Source organism: Genypterus blacodes, unplaced genomic scaffold (assembly GCF_046128005.1).
Source record: "Genypterus blacodes isolate CSIRO-AG114 ecotype Tasmania unplaced genomic scaffold, CSIRO-AGI_Gbla_v1 ptg000362l_1, whole genome shotgun sequence".
Classification (NCBI taxonomy): domain Eukaryota; kingdom Metazoa; phylum Chordata; class Actinopteri; order Ophidiiformes; family Ophidiidae; genus Genypterus; species Genypterus blacodes.
In genome coordinates, this window is record NW_027467145.1 from 125,538 (window position 1) to 142,334 (window position 16,797).

General features: G+C 47.9%; 2 protein-coding genes across 3 annotated transcripts; both read left to right on the top strand.

Moving 5' to 3' along the window:
* The first annotated feature begins 1,017 nt into the window (after nt 1-1,017).
* On the top strand, nt 1,018-4,179 carry LOC142989011 (uncharacterized). 2 transcript variants are annotated; one of them, XM_076138360.1, is made up of 6 exons: nt 1,018-1,364; nt 1,770-1,923; nt 2,584-2,723; nt 3,082-3,453; nt 3,586-3,664; nt 3,758-4,179. In XM_076138360.1, the coding sequence occupies exons 1-6, from the start codon at nt 1,271-1,273 to the stop codon at nt 3,990-3,992; spliced, it is 1,074 nt and encodes a 357-aa protein (XP_075994475.1). In that variant the 5' UTR covers nt 1,018-1,270; the 3' UTR covers nt 3,993-4,179. The 2 variants fall into 2 exon arrangements, with proteins under 2 accessions (XP_075994475.1, XP_075994476.1); XM_076138361.1 differs by having other exon boundaries at nt 1,019-1,364; nt 3,589-3,664; nt 3,758-4,178.
* A 675-nt stretch (nt 4,180-4,854) lies between these two features.
* Nucleotides 4,855-16,758, top strand: abcb4 (ATP-binding cassette, sub-family B (MDR/TAP), member 4). Its single transcript, XM_076138352.1, has 27 exons — nt 4,855-5,196; nt 5,731-5,818; nt 6,364-6,511; nt 6,607-6,646; nt 7,090-7,281; nt 7,607-7,778; nt 7,952-8,076; nt 8,183-8,354; nt 8,450-8,563; nt 9,431-9,541; nt 9,638-9,763; nt 10,492-10,695; nt 10,787-10,957; nt 11,181-11,342; nt 11,447-11,647; nt 11,761-11,907; nt 11,980-12,084; nt 12,214-12,291; nt 12,371-12,454; nt 12,543-12,746; nt 12,873-12,973; nt 13,084-13,224; nt 14,034-14,190; nt 14,290-14,487; nt 14,977-15,183; nt 15,536-15,682; nt 15,811-16,758. The coding sequence occupies exons 1-27, from the start codon at nt 5,135-5,137 to the stop codon at nt 16,015-16,017; spliced, it is 3,864 nt and encodes a 1,287-aa protein (XP_075994467.1). The 5' UTR covers nt 4,855-5,134; the 3' UTR covers nt 16,018-16,758.
* The last annotated feature ends 39 nt before the right edge of the window (nt 16,759-16,797 follow it).

The following is a 16,797-nucleotide window of genomic DNA, read 5'->3' on the forward strand; positions in this document are numbered from 1 at the left end:
GTTTCCTGTGAGCTCTCCCTGTCACCACTCCAGGTTCCCAGGTTCCCATCAATTCCACTTCGGATCCACTTTATAACAGAGCCGTGTTCCAGCTTCTCCTCTGAAGGTTCCCACATGAGACCACGGCACAGGAACCAGCTTCACATCACCTCACAGTGCTGCCCCTTGACCTTCAGTCTGTCACGTTCCCCTGTAACCACAGGAACAAACCCCTGGATACGGACCGATCCTCTCCTTTAAGTAAATGTGAATCACATCAAACACTCCAATCCTGTCACAATTCACTAAACTGAAACGTGTGTGTATTGCATCTTGTGAGAGTGAAGGTGAACTGATTGACTGAGAACCTCGCACTCAAAAATCAGCTTCCGGAAAGTTTAACAAAACTTCCAATTTTTGTCCTCTTGCTGAATTCTTGTCCTCTCACCCAATGTTCAAATTTTCAGCCAAGAAAAATGCTTAATATCTTTTTCAACTTGCCGGCTCTTTGTTCTTTTTGGACCATAACACATCCCTACCATCAGGAAGTTCTCCTGCTTCTTACGGTTCAACCCGTGTTCAGATAGGACCTAGGGTTTTAGCTTGAGAGCCGGTTGTTCCACATTTGGTTTTCAGGCCCTTCTTTTTTCTCATTATCTCATTCTGTCGTTCTTTCTTTTTGTGGGCATAAATCTGTTAAACCAATCAAACAGACGTTCCTCTGTGCTGATCTGAAACAAAAGGAAGAGAGTTTAAACTTCCCTGCAGAGAGAAAAAAAAACCGCACCAGTGGGCAGAAAACAACAGAGAAGAAAGAAGAAGATGGGAAAGAGAAAAAACGTTGAGGAAGTTCTCCGTACGGTCAGACTGAAAACTATCTGCTGACAAAGCAGAAAATCACTGAGCCTCTGAAGAGCAGAAGGTCCCTTGACATCAGTGTCACATAGGGAAGTTTGGAAAATCTCAAAATGTCAAATTCCTAGAAGAAAAACCCACACAGTTGAAGTTAAACCTTGAGTTAGTATCCAACCCTTAAAGCTGTGGTTCTCAAACTGTAGAGCGTGTTCCACCGATACCAAACAGAAGCAGGGAGCATGTGAGTGTGTGTGTGTGTGTGTGTGTGTGTGTGTGTGTGTGTGTGTGTGTGTGTGTGTGTTATCTGATAGAGGGCCATCAAGCAGATTCAACCTCCTCTTCCTGTTTCCTCTTCAAACCTCCATTGCGGTTCAGAGCCTCATTCTGTCGAGCCTCGCTGAGTGTTCCTCAACTTCAGACGCTGCGGTCCTGTTTGATGTTCATATTAAAAACCATGGCCATGTTCTGGTTTCTCCCGCTGGTCTCTTTTGCCATGATGTCACCGGGATTCGACTTCAGTCAGATCAAAGGTGAGGGGTTTGTTTAGAGATAGATTTGAATGATTTATTGAGTTATTGGTGTCAAAACTAAATCAAAATGTTGGGGTTTTCTGCAATTTGCTTCAGTGATCTGATCTGTATGTGTGTGTGTTTATGATTACGTTTGATTCTCTTGGTTGCAACCGATATGGCAATGTCATTTTAACCCCTTTTTTGCTGCCTCGTTGTAAATTGGATTTAGAAATTGGAACCCATCGCTCCAACACAAAGGGACTTTAGACAAACCGCACTGACCTTGACCCTTAGAAAGCATCTCACACACTTGATTCTGTCTCTGTGTGGTGTTTTGCACTTCATCACTGTGTGTGTGTGTGTGTGTGTGTGTGTGTGTGTGTGTGTGTGTGTGTGTGTGTGTGTGTGTTTCTAACGTGGCAGTCCCCACGGTGGCTGGAGTCTTCATGATTCCTGACACGGGACGCTACATGTTCAACTTCACCACTGCCAAAGCCGCCTGTGCCTCTCTGGGCGTCACCATAGCAACCAAGACCCAGATGGAGAAAGCTATAGAGCACAGACTGGAGACGTGCAGGTAGGCCGACTCACCTGGAACTCACCTGTACTCATTTCTTCTTCTTCTTCCCTTTGTCTTTTCTGCTTCTGACTCCTCCCCCTGACTGTGATTGGTTCACACGGCTTGCTTGTGATCCAGGTGAGGCGTAAGAGAGAAGAGCTCAACTCGTTTTGGCTAATTCACAACTTCCTCTGCTGTCTGAGCTCTTCTCTAAGCTGGACTCAGGTCTAAACTTCCTGTACGACCAAACGAGACCTCTGACCCATCATTATACGTCCTGGTGTTCTGGAGATGTTTGGCTTTTACTCTCCAGGTCTGTAGGCCTTTAAATGGACCCTTAAGGATCCATGGAAGAATTGGAAACCCCCTCTAAAACCTCTCCTCTACATGAAGTCACAAGTTCTGTAGATACAAACACGTTGGCAACTATCTCAGAAAGATAGGATTTGACATTTGACATTTGACATCAAACTTCTGTCTTGACGTCTGTCTAGATTGTAATCGCCTGGTAACTGATTGGTAACTGAGTGGCCTTTCTCTTCATTTCACTTCTCACTCAATATCAGCCGATAAAGTGAAGAAACTGAGAGGATGATGAGCAGATAAACAAACATGAAGAGCGTCAGAGGAGAAGATAAGCTACTTGACATTGACAGTGATCTTGTTCTGTTCTCACAGGTTTGGCTGGATTGATGGACAGGTGGCTGTGGTCCCGCGCATCACCGCCAGCCTAAACTGTGGAAAGGGTGAAACTGGGGTGGTGACGTGGAAAGCACCTGTAGGAAGAGCGTTTACTGCCTACTGTTTCAGCGCTGCAGGTGCTCCTTACTTCCTCTCATGATTCAATCTACCGCTTAGTCCAGTCTGAGCCCAAACAGTTACAACACTGCCACCTGGTGGAGATGAGGAAGTGTCTCACTCACATCATGTTTGTAGTTTAAAATTGTTTAAATTCCACCAAACTGCTCTCTGCCATTTGTAACCTGGACAGGTAAGAGACTGTGTGTGTGATAAACATGTTGCTGTTTACCTGACAGCTGTGAGATGAACTGAACAGGCTGAAGAGAACCTAAATAGATAATAACAAATAAATATAAATGGAATATGAATTCACCACAGAGTGACTCAGACTCTCAGATTCTCCTCCTCCTTTGCTGTTGTTCTCTTCTCCTGCAGACGTAGAGGAGGAGACAGCTCAGACCACAGAGTCTCCCACCACGCTGAGAGCACAGCGCCCCACCCAGGCTGCACCTTCAACTGCCTCTGCCACAACCCTGACATCTTCCTCATCCTCAGCTCAACCGGCCAAGACAACGTGTCCATCACCTTCTCCCTTCACGTCCCCTCCTGTTACTCCCGTCGCCACCCGTTCTTCCGTCTCTCTCCCCTTTGACTCTTTGACCACTACTGACCACTCTGACTCCTCCACTCCTGCTCCTACCTTCGACTCCTCTGTTTCCTCTGTTTCCTCTGGTTCCTCTGGTTCCTCTGGTTCCTCTACTTCCTCTGGCACTGTGAGCTCTGCACAGTCTCCCCAACCCTTCAGGGGTAAGTCTTTGTTTTGGCTTTCAAAACCATGTAAGAACTACATTTGTGGTCACATGATTCTAATCCAATCACGTGAGCTTTGCTGTTTGAAGAACTTTGATGATTGTCGTTCTTCACACGTGTTCTCCTCAGCAGCAGTGATGGCGCTCATCCTCCTTGGCGTCCTCCTCCTGCTCCTCTTAGCTGCAAGCACCATGTGGTACTACAAACTGTGAGCCAGGTCTCTTTCGTTGTCTTTCTCTGCTTAACTTGACATCAAAGGAATCATTTAAATGTGTGTTTCTTCCTCTTGTTATGTGTAAAGGAACACTTGGCCTGTGTGGCCACAGAGGCAGCAGACGGACGAGCTCCAGACCGAGATGTGTAAACACATAAACAGCGAGATGGACATCGGCAAACCTCACCGAGGAGAAGAAGAAGAAGAAGAAGAAGAAGAAGAAGAAGAAGAAGAAGCGAAGGAGAAGCTCTGCAGTGACGTCGTCCCCCTGAGTGTCCATCAGCACGGCGCTGCAAACGCCTCAGAGTCACTTTTGGTTTAGTCGCTGACACACCAGATTGATCTGTTTCTGTCTTATTTTGGATTTGTTTTGGTACAATAACATTTAATACAAACAAACAATCATTTTAGTTGAGCCAGAAAAACATTTCTGTGTGATTTTGTTCACACACTCTCTTTGTCTCCGGTCTGTTCGGGGTTAAAAAGCTGCCTCTGGTGTGTTTTGTATTTTTTAAAGCTGTGTGTGAAACATGTTTATACTTTCAACGACTGATGGAGTGAAATGTATTTTTTGTTAAAAAAGTAAAACATATTTGTGTAATTGTGTATTTTTCTTTACATGTGTGTTTTGTGTGATCCATGTCTATTACAAATACTCTCTCTCTCTCTCTCTCTCTCTCTCTCTCTCTCTCTCTCTCTCTCTCTCTCTCTCTCTCTTTCTCCATCTCTGTGTCTCTTTTTCCATCTCTCTCTCTCTCTCTCTGTGTCTTTTTCTCCATCTCTCCCTCTCTCTCTCTCTCTCTCTCTCTCTCTCTCTCTCTCTCTCTCTGTGTCTTTTTCTCCATCTCTCCCTCTCTCTCTCTGTGTCTCCCTCCGTCTCTCCCTCCCGTCCTGATTTCTGAACTTGAGCAGGTGTGTAAACAAGCAGTGCTGCTCCTGTCTCTACCAGTAGGTGGAGTAGTTTTCTACATCATGATGACATAACCTCCTTTTGACATGAAAGTGTTTGTGTACATACAGTAGTAGTGAAGTGTGTGTGTGTGTGTGTGTGTGTGTGTGTGCGTGTGTGTCACAGGAAGCGAGTGGAGACATTAGTGTTAATTGAGGGCGGACGCTGGGGGGCGACAGTGAGCTCCGTCCATTAAAGGAGAGAACGACGCAACATTAAGCCACGTGAGGGAGGGAAGCAGAGGAGGAGGAGGAGGAGGAGGAGGAGGAGGAGGAAGGACGTGTGTGAGCCAAGCGCCTCCGTCAATCACACACCGGAGGACTCCGCGGGGGGACGAGCAGCAGAGACTTCAGACTCCACATCACAGAGCTGTCAGCCTCTGAGCCCCCGGGAGAGAAGAAGAGGAGTGTGTGTGTGTGTGGGAGTGGAGAAGAGGAAGGAGAGGAAGAAGGGGTTTAATTTAATTGAATTGTATTTCATATTTAGAGGGGTCCAGCTCTGTTAAGTCATCAGTCATGGTTGAGAAAGACGAAATATCCGCGGCCAAAGCCAAACTTGAACAAAATGGAGCTGTAAGGTAAACAAAGTCAAAAGTGTAAAGCTCTCTGTAAAGCTCTCTCTCTCTCTCTCTCTCTCTCTCTCTCTTTTTCTCTCTCTCTCTCTCTCTCACTGCAGCTGATCTCTTCTTCCTTTATCAATCTATCAGTTATTGTATGTTTCTGTTATCAGTGTTGATTGACAGTAAGAAGATCACTCTGTAAATCTACATGTTAGTAAATGCGGATAAGACTTGAAGCGTTCAAGCAGAAATGTTTATATGAAAGCTCAAACATATATTAACACAGAAATATCACTGCAAAACTTCAATTAGGGGTTAAATTAGGAGGTAAATGTATTTTAAAAGGAACCTGTTGAACATTTACATATAGTAACATCTTTTAAGCACTTTTATGTCAGCGATATAAAAGTCAATTTTCTTCTTCTTTTAATTGTTAGATAATGAATACATGTATTTTTTGTCATTGTTTGACATTTTTCCTTGATAAAAGATTACATGTAGTGATCTTCTGTTTGTGAATCAGTCTGTATTTTTATTTGTAATTATTTACAGTGAAGACCAGACTGATGGAGAAGAGAAAGGGAAGAAGAAGAAGAAAGAGAAGGCACCAAAGCTGCCCATGGTCGGACCTATTGCTCTGGTAAGCTGTAATGACCCCCCCCCATGATGATCTAATATTGTGTCGTGGGGAAGCAGGAGTGTGTGTGTGCGCGTCTCTGTGTGTCTGTGTGTGTGTGTGTATGGGAGCTGAGCTAACATCCTCCTCTTGTTTGGGTGAACTCCCGTCAGCCTCCTGCTGTGACAATATAATGGAAGTTTTCTCTGAATTGTAGCGACCGCACGTCATGTTGTTATCACACACAGATCGGCCTCCTGCAAGTTAAAAATGTGTGTTTAAAAGGCCTGGATGTGTTTTTGGGAAACATTGGACCTTGTAGATATCTCAAAGACAAATTATGATGATTTAATGTTGATGTATTTGGTTGTGACCTCACAGACGTAGAGATCAGTTTGTTCTCTTGGTTCACGAATAAAAAACAAGCTCCTTTCCTAAAAGTTGCTGTATTTATCATATTATTTACATTTTTTCTTAGATATTTTCTCAGAGAGTAAAACTTGAATAAGCTTCTAGCTTGTTGATGAACCTGTGAGTGTGTTTTTATCTCTCCTGGTGCGTGGGAGCAGTTCAGGTTCGCAGACGGTTGGGACGTGGTGTTGATCCTCCTGGGGACGGTGATGTCCATGGCCAACGGGGTGGTGCTTCCTCTCATGTGCGTGGTGTTTGGGGACATGACGGACAGCTTTGTGAGCGACTCCGTCAACACCATGTTGAGTGAGTTTGTTTCTGTTCCTAACGTCATTTAAACATGAAGGTGTGACTCTGTAATAATGTCCTGGGGGGGGGGGGGACTTCCTTGTTTCCTTCAGATGTGACCTCAAACAGCAACCTCGAGGAGGACATGACCACGTGAGACTTTACATCAACACTTATTAACCATTCACATCAAATTCAGCTCTTGATTCAGTGTGTGGCCACAGCAAAACCCACCTGTGTGACATCAAAGGGATAAGATAAGAAGTTGACGCTGAAAGTCTCTAAAAGCTTTAACCTGTGGTCTCACACTCACGTACATGCTTATGAGGTCATCAGGGACTTTGAGCTCTGTGCCCTCTGCTGCTACAAAAGCCTTTTTACAGCTTTTTTTACACACTGAACAGAGCCTCTCAAGGCCAGAAACCTGAATTGGACCTGTAGAATTGGTGGATTCCCCTTTAATGATGATTGAATTTCATTGGCCTATACCTCCAAACCTCACTAGAGGAACATCTCATTACCAAGCATCAGTTCAGTCCCATCAGTCTCTGTTTTTAAAGTTCCAGTTGAGATGTAGTTGTTGTTTTCGTCTTCAGGTATGCCATCTACTACTCCATCATGGGCTTTGTTGTTCTGGGAGCGGCCTACATGCAGGTGGCCTTCTGGACGCTGGCGGCAGGACGGCAGGTCAAACGCATCCGCACGCTCTTCTTCCACTGCATCATGCTGCAGGACATAGGCTGGTTCGACGTCAACGAGACGGGAGAGCTCAACACGCGGCTCACAGAGTGCGTCACAGCCCGACATAACCAAGCGTAGCCTAGCTTAGCCAAGCCTAGCCTAGCGTAGCTGAGCCTTTCTCAGCTAAATACTAAGGACACCTTTATCTATTCTGTCTTTATTGTATCTGAAATGATGTGTTGTCTTCTGGGCTTCAGTGTTAAAGTGTCTTATTATTAATTATTCAGGTTCAAAGTGTTTTCCCTTGTGACTCCAATGTCGTCATCACTACTGTGCTCATAGTCCGACATGATGACTCGGCACAACAACTGTTTAGAGCTCCAGCTGTGTTAATGATCAGAGCTTCTTTCCTGTCTGTCTTTTTGTGGACAGTGACGTCTACAAGATCCAGGAGGGCATCGGAGACAAGGTGGGGATGCTGCTCCAGTCCTTCACCACCTTCATTGTGTCCTTCATCATCGGCTTCATCAAAGGCTGGAAGCTCACTTTGGTCATCCTGGCTGTCAGTCCTGTGCTGGGAATCTCAGCCGGATTCTTCAGCATGGCACGTTTCTTTCCTTCCCCCGCCTGCTCCCTTTGTCCGTCTGTAGTGTTTCTATGTTTATTTGCCGTTGTCGGTCACATGTTTACAGCCCGCAGGCAGGTGTTCTGATGCTCTCTCTCTCTCTCTCTCTCTCTCTCTCTCTCTCTCTCTCTCTCTCTCTCTCCCTCTGACAGGTGTTGACGACCTTCACCACTAAAGAGCAGTCTGCCTATGCCAAAGCTGGTGCGGTGGCTGAAGAGGTTCTCTCTGCCATCAGGACAGTGTTTGCCTTCAGTGGTCAGGAAAAAGAGATAAAGAGGTGTGTGTGTGTCTGTAGATCTTCCAAACGTTCTTCTCAACCTCCATTATGGGCCCATTGTTGACCCGTTTTCATGTGTCTGTGTGTCTGTGTGTGTGTGTCACAGATATCATAAGAATTTGGAGGATGCTAAGGCCATGGGCATTAAGAAAGCCCTCTCTGCTAACATCGCTATGGGCTTCACCTTCATGATGATCTATCTGTCCTACGCTCTGGCCTTCTGGTACGGCAGCACTCTCATCCTGAGTGGAGAGTACACCATCGGGATCCTGCTCACGGTGAGATCTCACACTTCTACATTGTGCTTGAACCTTTAAACACAGCGTCGACCCTGAGCCCTGATGTGTGTGTGTGTGTGTGCGTGTGTGTGCAGGTGTTCTTCACTGTGCTCATCGGAGCATTTGCTCTGGGACAGACATCCCCTAACATCCAGTCCTTTGCCAGCGCCCGGGGGGCCGCACACAAAGTCTACAGCATCATAGACAACGTAAGGAATGAACTGTAATGTTTCCTCCCCAAAATACTGCAGGTATTTTCTAATCTCTTTCAGAAAGCTGTCAGTTTGTATTACTGAGCTAACTCCTCTCCTTTGATGAAGCCAACAACTTCTTTACTTAATTAGAGCCCCTGTTGTTTGGAGGAAGTCCTTATTTGGTTGTAACTTCAGAGTTGAACAGACAGATGAGGTTTGTGCTGGAGAGGAAATGTATATTTATATTTAAAGACATTAGATTGAGCTTTAAATAGCATCAGTGTCACACATAAACAGAAGCTGAACCCTCTAGAGACATGCAGCGTGTTTACTGAAGCTCTTAAAGAGTTAACTCTCCCACACACACACACACATTACTGTCAGGGTCTGGGACAGCCTCGTGTTTAGTTTACAGTGGGCCTGTTAATATTTCACCATGACAACGCTGTCAGGGTTCATGTACAAGCACAGATACAGAATCGGCTCTCTACAAAGCTGAAGCCTTCGGGGATCTATCAGCCTGTGGGCTCAGCTGGAGAACACACACATCTATAGGCTGAAGCCTCTCAGAGTGAAGCGGGACAGAACGCAGACTGCTGCTCAAACTTTGACCAACAGAGCAAAGAACCGAACAATGAGGAACAAAGAGTTATGAAAATAAACTGGAGCCTCGCTGAACACAATCACAGCGACCCGGCCGGCCAGCGCTCTTCCTCCCATTGTGTGTGTGTGTGTGAGCAGAGGTAGATGTTGGGATTAGCATCGGGTTTTGGATCCCACTGTGAGCAGCAACACAGGCAGCTACACAGGCAGCTACACACACAGCAACACAGGCAGCTACACACCAGCCTCCCTGACCTGCGGTTAACACTCTCTCACCAGAAACCCAGCATCGACAGCTACTCAGAGGCTGGCTTCAAGCCAGACACCATCAAAGGAAACATCGAGTTCAAGAACATCAACTTCAGCTACCCGTCCAGGCCGGGGGTCCAAGTATGTCCTCCCCCCTCCTTCGTCCCACTGGGCTGGGCTCTAACTGCTCTACATTATTCATATTGTCCCGTTTAACTGAGACTGTGGTGTGTGCAGGTTTTGAATAACATGTCTCTGAGGATGAAGAGTGGCCAGACCTTCGCCTTGGTGGGGAGCAGCGGCTGTGGTAAAAGCACCACCATCCAGCTGCTGCAGAGGTTCTATGATCCTCAGGAAGGATCTGTGAGTGACATCATGCACTATTAGTGTATATTTCAATTATCAATTCCCGGAGAGACAGTTGAGAGGCCGCTTCTTTATCCAATCAATCAATACATGAGAGATGCATCACAAGTCTCAGTGAATACATGCACTGAATTATTCCTCTTGCAAACACGTCTTTAGGCCAAGGACAACATGTTTACTTTCTCTCACAGACTGTAAGTGAAGGCCCAAAAACACAACGTTCACTTCCATTATACTAACACTAATAATGCTATGAACATGGTTTATTTTCTACCACACTATCTAGTCTGTTGTGGTTTAGCTCTCACAGTTGTTTTGTCTTTCTTCTGTTCTGTTTGCCAAAATTGGAAACATTGTTAAAACCATCATCCATCCCAGTTTAACCTGGATGAAGCTCTCATGTTGGACAGTCACAACGTTCTTGTACAGCGATGGTGGTATAGTGCTGAGTATAGCCGCTTTCCAAGCTGTTCACCCGGGTTCCATTCCCGGCCATCGCAAATTTATATATAGGGACTCAGTTTGGGAGTCTTTGCGGGCGCTGTATCATAGCTGCCCTCTGCTGATCCCTCTGTAAAGTGTGTGTGTGTGTAAGAGGGGCACGCGAGACACATTTCATATAGTTGTGTTTGCATTGTGACTAGCGTGTGTGATTTGACCAATAAAGATTGTATTCTCCTACTTTTGTCTACAGAGCTTCATAACCTTTGCCTCCGTCCTTGTAGGTGAGCATCGACGGTCACGACATTCGTACCCTCAATGTCCGCTGCCTGAGAGAAATGATCGGAGTGGTGAGCCAGGAGCCCATCCTGTTCGCCACCACCATCACAGAGAACATCAGGTACGGCCGCCTGGACGTGACGCAGCGAGAGATCGAACAAGCCGCCAAGGAGGCCAACGCTTACGACTTCATCATGAATCTCCCCGAGGTACGTCTGACCTTTCTTTGCCCCGTTTCCTGTCCTCACGCCGCCCTCTGTCCGTCGTCTGCTGACACTGAGACTCTTCATCTCTGAGCAGAAGTTTGAGACCCTGGTTGGAGACAGAGGGACTCAGATGAGCGGAGGACAGAAGCAGAGGATCGCCATCGCTCGAGCTCTGGTGCGCAACCCCAAGATCCTCCTGCTGGACGAAGCCACGTCTGCTTTGGATGCTGAGAGTGAGACCATCGTGCAATCGGCACTGGACAAGGTAGAGACCACACACACACACCCACACACACACGAGCTCCAGAGGTATGAGTGATTATTACAGCGCCCCCATCAGGCTGAAGTGATCCTGCTGGCAACACAGACCAAACTAAAACACAACATGAGATCATCCATTAGACTCCAGTAAAGCGGCCCTGCAGTGACGGCTGAAGGATCTGTGTGTGTGTGTGTGTGTGTGTGTGTGTGTGTGTGTGTGTGTGCAGGTCAGACAGGGCCGCACCACCATCATCGTGGCCCACCGCCTCTCCACCATCAGGAACGCTGACGTCATCGCCGGCTTCCAGAAAGGAAACGTGGTGGAGCTGGGAACTCACAGTGAACTGATGGAGAAGCAGGGAGTCTACCACACACTGGTCACCATGCAGGTAACACACACACACACACACACACACACACACACACACACACACACACACACACACACACTGGGACTGAGCATGAACGGTTTCTCTGACGTCTCCTCCCGCAGACGTTCCAGGAAGTTGAAGGCGGCGAGGAGGCAGAAGCCGAGCAGAGCATGGAGGAGAAGAGCCCGTCCATCATGTCGTTCTCTGAGACGTCTCTGTACAGGAGGAAGTCCACCAAAGGCGCCTCCTTTGTTGGCTCAGAGGGCGAGAAAGAGGAAAAGGAGAAGAAGAAGGAGGGCAGCGAGAAGGACAAGGCGGAGGAGGTGAGATCACCGCCTTCTGCCCTTCAATCAGTCGCCCACACGCACACACACACACACACACACACACACACACACAGTCTCCTCACTCACTCTTTGTCTCCGTGTCTCTGCAGGATGAGAAAGTTCCGCCTGCTTCCTTCCTGAAGATCCTGCGTCTGAACCTTCCTGAGTGGCCGTACATCGTGGTCGGGCTCGTCTGCGCCGCCATCAACGGAGCCATGCAGCCTGCCTTCGCTGTCATCTTCTCAAAGATCATTGCCGTAGGTTTCACTACTAAGTGAGGGCTTTGTGTTTGTGTCAGACGTTAACATGTGAACGTTACGACCGCCCAGGTGTTTGCTGATACAGATCAAGAAGTCATCAGGGAGAAGTCCACGCTCTTCTCTCTCATGTTCGCCGTCCTGGGGGTTTCCTCCTTTGTCACAATGTTTCTACAGGTACACACACACACACACACACACACACACACACACACACACACACACACACACACACTTCAATGTTGCCGTACAAACCCAAATGTGCACTCATGAATCCTGATGCGTTCTGTCTGTAAACGTTTCCAGGGTTACTGTTTTGGTAAATCTGGTGAGATTCTGACCATGAAACTGAGGCTGCAGGCGTTCACGTCCATGATGAGACAGGTGAGCTGAGTCTACGTGACAAGCTGTCCATTCAGAGGCGTGTTTGTAGTGCGATAGGCTCATTCCTGTCTTCTTCTAGGACCTCGGCTGGTATGATGAACCCAAAAACAGCATTGGATCTCTCACCACCAGGCTGGCCACCGATGCTGCCCAAGTACAGGGGGTGAGTCGCTCAGGCAGACTGGAGACATCTGTCCTGTGTCCCAGCCCCCTGAGACCCCCCACCTGACATGTCCCTCTCCTCTCCTCAGGCTACAGGAGTACGCATGGCCACGCTGGCCCAGAACGTAGCCAACCTGGGCACCAGCATCATCATCTCCTTCGTGTACGGCTGGGAGTTGACCCTGCTCATCCTGTCTGTGGTTCCCGTCATGGCGGTGGCCGGAGCCATCCAGATGAAGCTGCTCGGCGGCCACGCTGCCAAAGACAAGAAGGAGCTGGAGCAAGCCGGAAAGGTGGGGATCAGCTGCTGCACGCTTTAAAGACTGAGCCTAATTGGCAGGCAGCGGGCCGCACCAGTGTCTCTCACCGTCCACTCCACTCAGGGAATATAACCATTCCATTTTGCTGTCTTCTGCCAGATCGCCACAGAGGCCATAGAGAACATCCGCACTGTCGCCTCGCTCACCAGAGAACCCAAGTTTGAGGCTTTATACCAGGAGAACCTTGAAGTGCCCTACAGGTGTGTGAGGTCTTCTACCTGACACTTCCATCAGAGAGGATGTGAGCTATCTGTACATGATGCTGGATCTCTCTCTCTCTCTCTCTCTCTCTCTCTCTCTCTCTCTCTAGGAACTCCCAGAAGAAGGCCCACATCTACGGCATCACCTTCTCCTTCTCCCAGGCCATGATCTACTTTGCCTATGCCGGCTGTTTCCGCTTCGGTGCCTGGCTCATCAAAGCGGAAAGGATGGATTTTGAGTCTGTTTTCCTGTGAGTAAAGAGTGACTGGTCTTTTAATCAGGAGATCAGTGAGCTGGTTACAGTAGACTGGAGAGGAGGAGCTCCCACCTGGCCTTTATGGCAGCAGGTGTAATCATTACCCAGGCCTGGAGTATGTGAGGGGTCACTGTAAATGGATGGGCTCCGGATCAACACACACCAGCTTCAGAGCGAGCATGATGTCGTGCATAACTACAAAGAGGAAGTCCAAAGTTCAAAGCAGGATGATCTTCTGCACGACAATAACACAATAAAGCGCAGACACGTGAGCAGATACTCCAGCCTTCAGTACAAACTCATCTACAAGCCTGAGCTTCTTTGTTTACAAGTTCAAATACCCCAGTGTTTCTAAAAGTATGAAGAAGAAGAGGAAAAATTAAGCTTCTTCTTCATGTAGGACCTGATGAAGCTGTGTTGCTACACATGAAGATAACAGAATAAGAGTGAGATCTTTAGTTTCAGTGCAAAATGTTTCCCTGAGTCACGTTTGACCCTTGAACCCTCACAAGTCACAGAATCTGGCTTCTCTCTAACTAGATTTCCTTTGGACTGATGTACACACACACACACACACACACACACACACACACACACACACACACACACACACACACACACACACTTATGTATAGGTCACGTGATCCCAGCTCGCTCACTTGACAGGTGGAAGTGTGAATGATGTCATGTTTACAAAGGCTGAACCACTCCGTGACACAGAGTCTATTAGAGGAGAGGCCTGTGGTGTGTGTGTGTGTGTGTGTGTGTAACTCCTTCTTCCACGTGTTCCCCCCCCCCTCCAGTGTGATATCTGCTGTTATCTACGGCGCCATGGCGGTCGGAGAGGCAAACTCCTTCACTCCAAACTACGCCAAGGCAAAGATTTCAGCCGCCCACCTCATAATGCTGCTGGAGAGAGAGCCTGCTATCGACAATCTGTCTCAGGACGGAGAGACGCCGGTATATAACACACAAACACGCACACGCATGCACACGCACGCACACGCACACACACACGCTCACTAAAGCTGCTCTGTCTTCTCCCGTTTTGATCTCCAGGACAAATTTGACGGTAACGTGCATTTTGAGGAGGTGAGGTTTAATTACCCGTCCCGCCCTGATGTGCCCATCCTCCAAGGCCTGAACCTGAAGGCAGCAAAGGGCCAAACTCTGGCCCTGGTGGGCAGCAGCGGCTGTGGGAAGAGCACCACCATCCAGCTGCTAGAGCGCTTCTATGACCCCAGAGAAGGCCGAGTGGTGAGGAAACTCATCTGTGTGGAGTCCAGTCTAACTCACGTCTGTTCCATCTGTTCACTGTTTTCTCACCCAGTCAGTATTGTAGCATTGCCCCCCCGTATTGTCGGTGCTCATGGTGTCACATCCTCTCGTGTGTGAGCTGCGTGATGAGCCTCAGGTTATAAAGCTCTTATCTCTCAGAGTCATAAACAGGTCAACAGTGAGGTTCAGTCTTGATTGATCTGAGCGTTGTGCCTCTTCACCCAGAGGTGGTGACTGGCTCTGCGTGTTTAGTGCTGTTTTATAGCATTGTGTTGATGACACAGGGACTTGAGACCTTAGTTACCTTCACACGAACACTGATATCGCTCAGTGAAATCATTTATCTTCTGGCCTCTGGCGTTATCACCGAGCCTTTCTTATCACAGCCGATCACTCAGGGTCACCCTTCACCCACCGGCTGTCTCTCTCTGAGTCACGTTGTGGTTCCTCCTCCTCTCCTGCTCTCAGGTGTTGGACAGCAGGGATGCTAAGGATCTGAACATCCACTGGCTGAGGGCTCAGGTGGGCATCGTGTCCCAGGAGCCCGTGCTGTTTGACTGCTCTCTGGCTGAGAACATCGCCTACGGAGACAACAGCCGCACCGTTACCTTGGAGGAGATACAGGCGGCCGCCCGAGCAGCCAACATCCACAGCTTCATAGAGGAGCTGCCTCAGGTACTCAGACCGCATTCACCAAAACAACATGGAGGAGGAGTTTAATCTAATCTAATGTGCAATAAAACATTTATAGGATTTCGGGTCTGCAGCTCTTTGAAGGTATAGTTAGTGAAGTCACATAAAAAAGAACAAGAGGACGATAACACAAAGAAGAAGACACTAAAGTTAGTTTCATAGAGAATAGATCAGAGGTTATGTTTACTGTTTATAAGATCAGAGAGCATCAGAGAGGAGATACACACATCAGTCTGTCACACAAAGACAGCTCGCCTGTAAACACCTCTCTCTCTCTCTCTCTCTCTCTCTCTCTCTCTCTCCCTCTCTCTCTCTCTCTCTTCTCCATGAGCAGAAGTATGACACTCAGGCAGGAGACAAAGGGACGCAGCTGTCTGGCGGTCAGAAGCAGCGTATAGCCATCGCCCGAGCCATCCTGCGCAACCCCAAACTATTGCTGCTGGACGAGGCCACGTCTGCCCTCGACACTGAGAGTGAAAAGGTGAGAGTTTATCTGTGTCCAGCTTCAAAGACGACAAAGCCAACGGTGACCCAGAAAGAGGAATGAGCGCCTCGACAGAAGAGTGGACCGTGTAACGCCATTCCTGTCATGTTCCCCGCCTCCTCTAGGTGGTGCAAGCGGCGCTGGACCAGGCCAGGCAGGGCCGGACGTGCATCGTCGTGGCTCACCGCCTGTCCACCATCCAGAACGCAGACCGCATCGCCGTCTTCCAGGGAGGCGTGGTGGTGGAGCAGGGCACGCATCAGCAGCTGCTGGCCAAGAGGGGCGTCTACCACATGTTGGTCACCACGCAGATGGGCCACGGCCGGGAATGAGACCACGGGAGCCAGAGAGGGAGGAAGAAGAGGGAGGAAGAGGGAGGAACCAACACCGACTGCAACCTGGATGTTTCCAGTACGGCTGGACTGTGAACTTAAGGCCCTCAGCATCTGTGGAGGTTTGACCCGCTGACCTCCAGCTCCTCCTTTATGTCTTCTTACTGCTGTCTGTCCTCGTTCAAGGCACATGGACTTCCTGTTTAGTCTTGCAGACCCTTTGCCACTGTGAGGGTAAACGTCTGCAGACTTAAACCAACACACAAACACGTCCAGCTCCAGCAGATGGACGCAGGAGCCTGTAGGTAAACCGGCTGTTCTCTCTCCTGTGAGGCGGAGCCGTCGTCCATCTGTGGGGCCACAATGAGAACCAATGTCAAAGCAGCTAAATGAATAACTAATAAGAGTGAATAACAAACTGATATATGTGTGTGATTGACAGTAGAAGCCATCAGGACTGAATAAGTTGTATTTATTTGGTCAGGTAGCTTTTGTGATTGAACTAATTCCACTGTGACTTCTGTCAGCGCTGCACAAACCTGAGATTTAACAAGTAAACACAAGCACTGGATGACTTAGCTCAGGAAAATATGCTCCTGCAACAACTATTAAACCTTTCTATGCACTTATTGAACCTCATTTTTAAAACGTATGTAAACTAAACAAGATGAGGACAAACAGATTTGATTTAGTATCAAGACTTTATTACATCATCTCAATTAAATCCTAATGAAAATACAATCATGATTCAGTTTCAGTCACTTTATTCAGTCCAAGCAC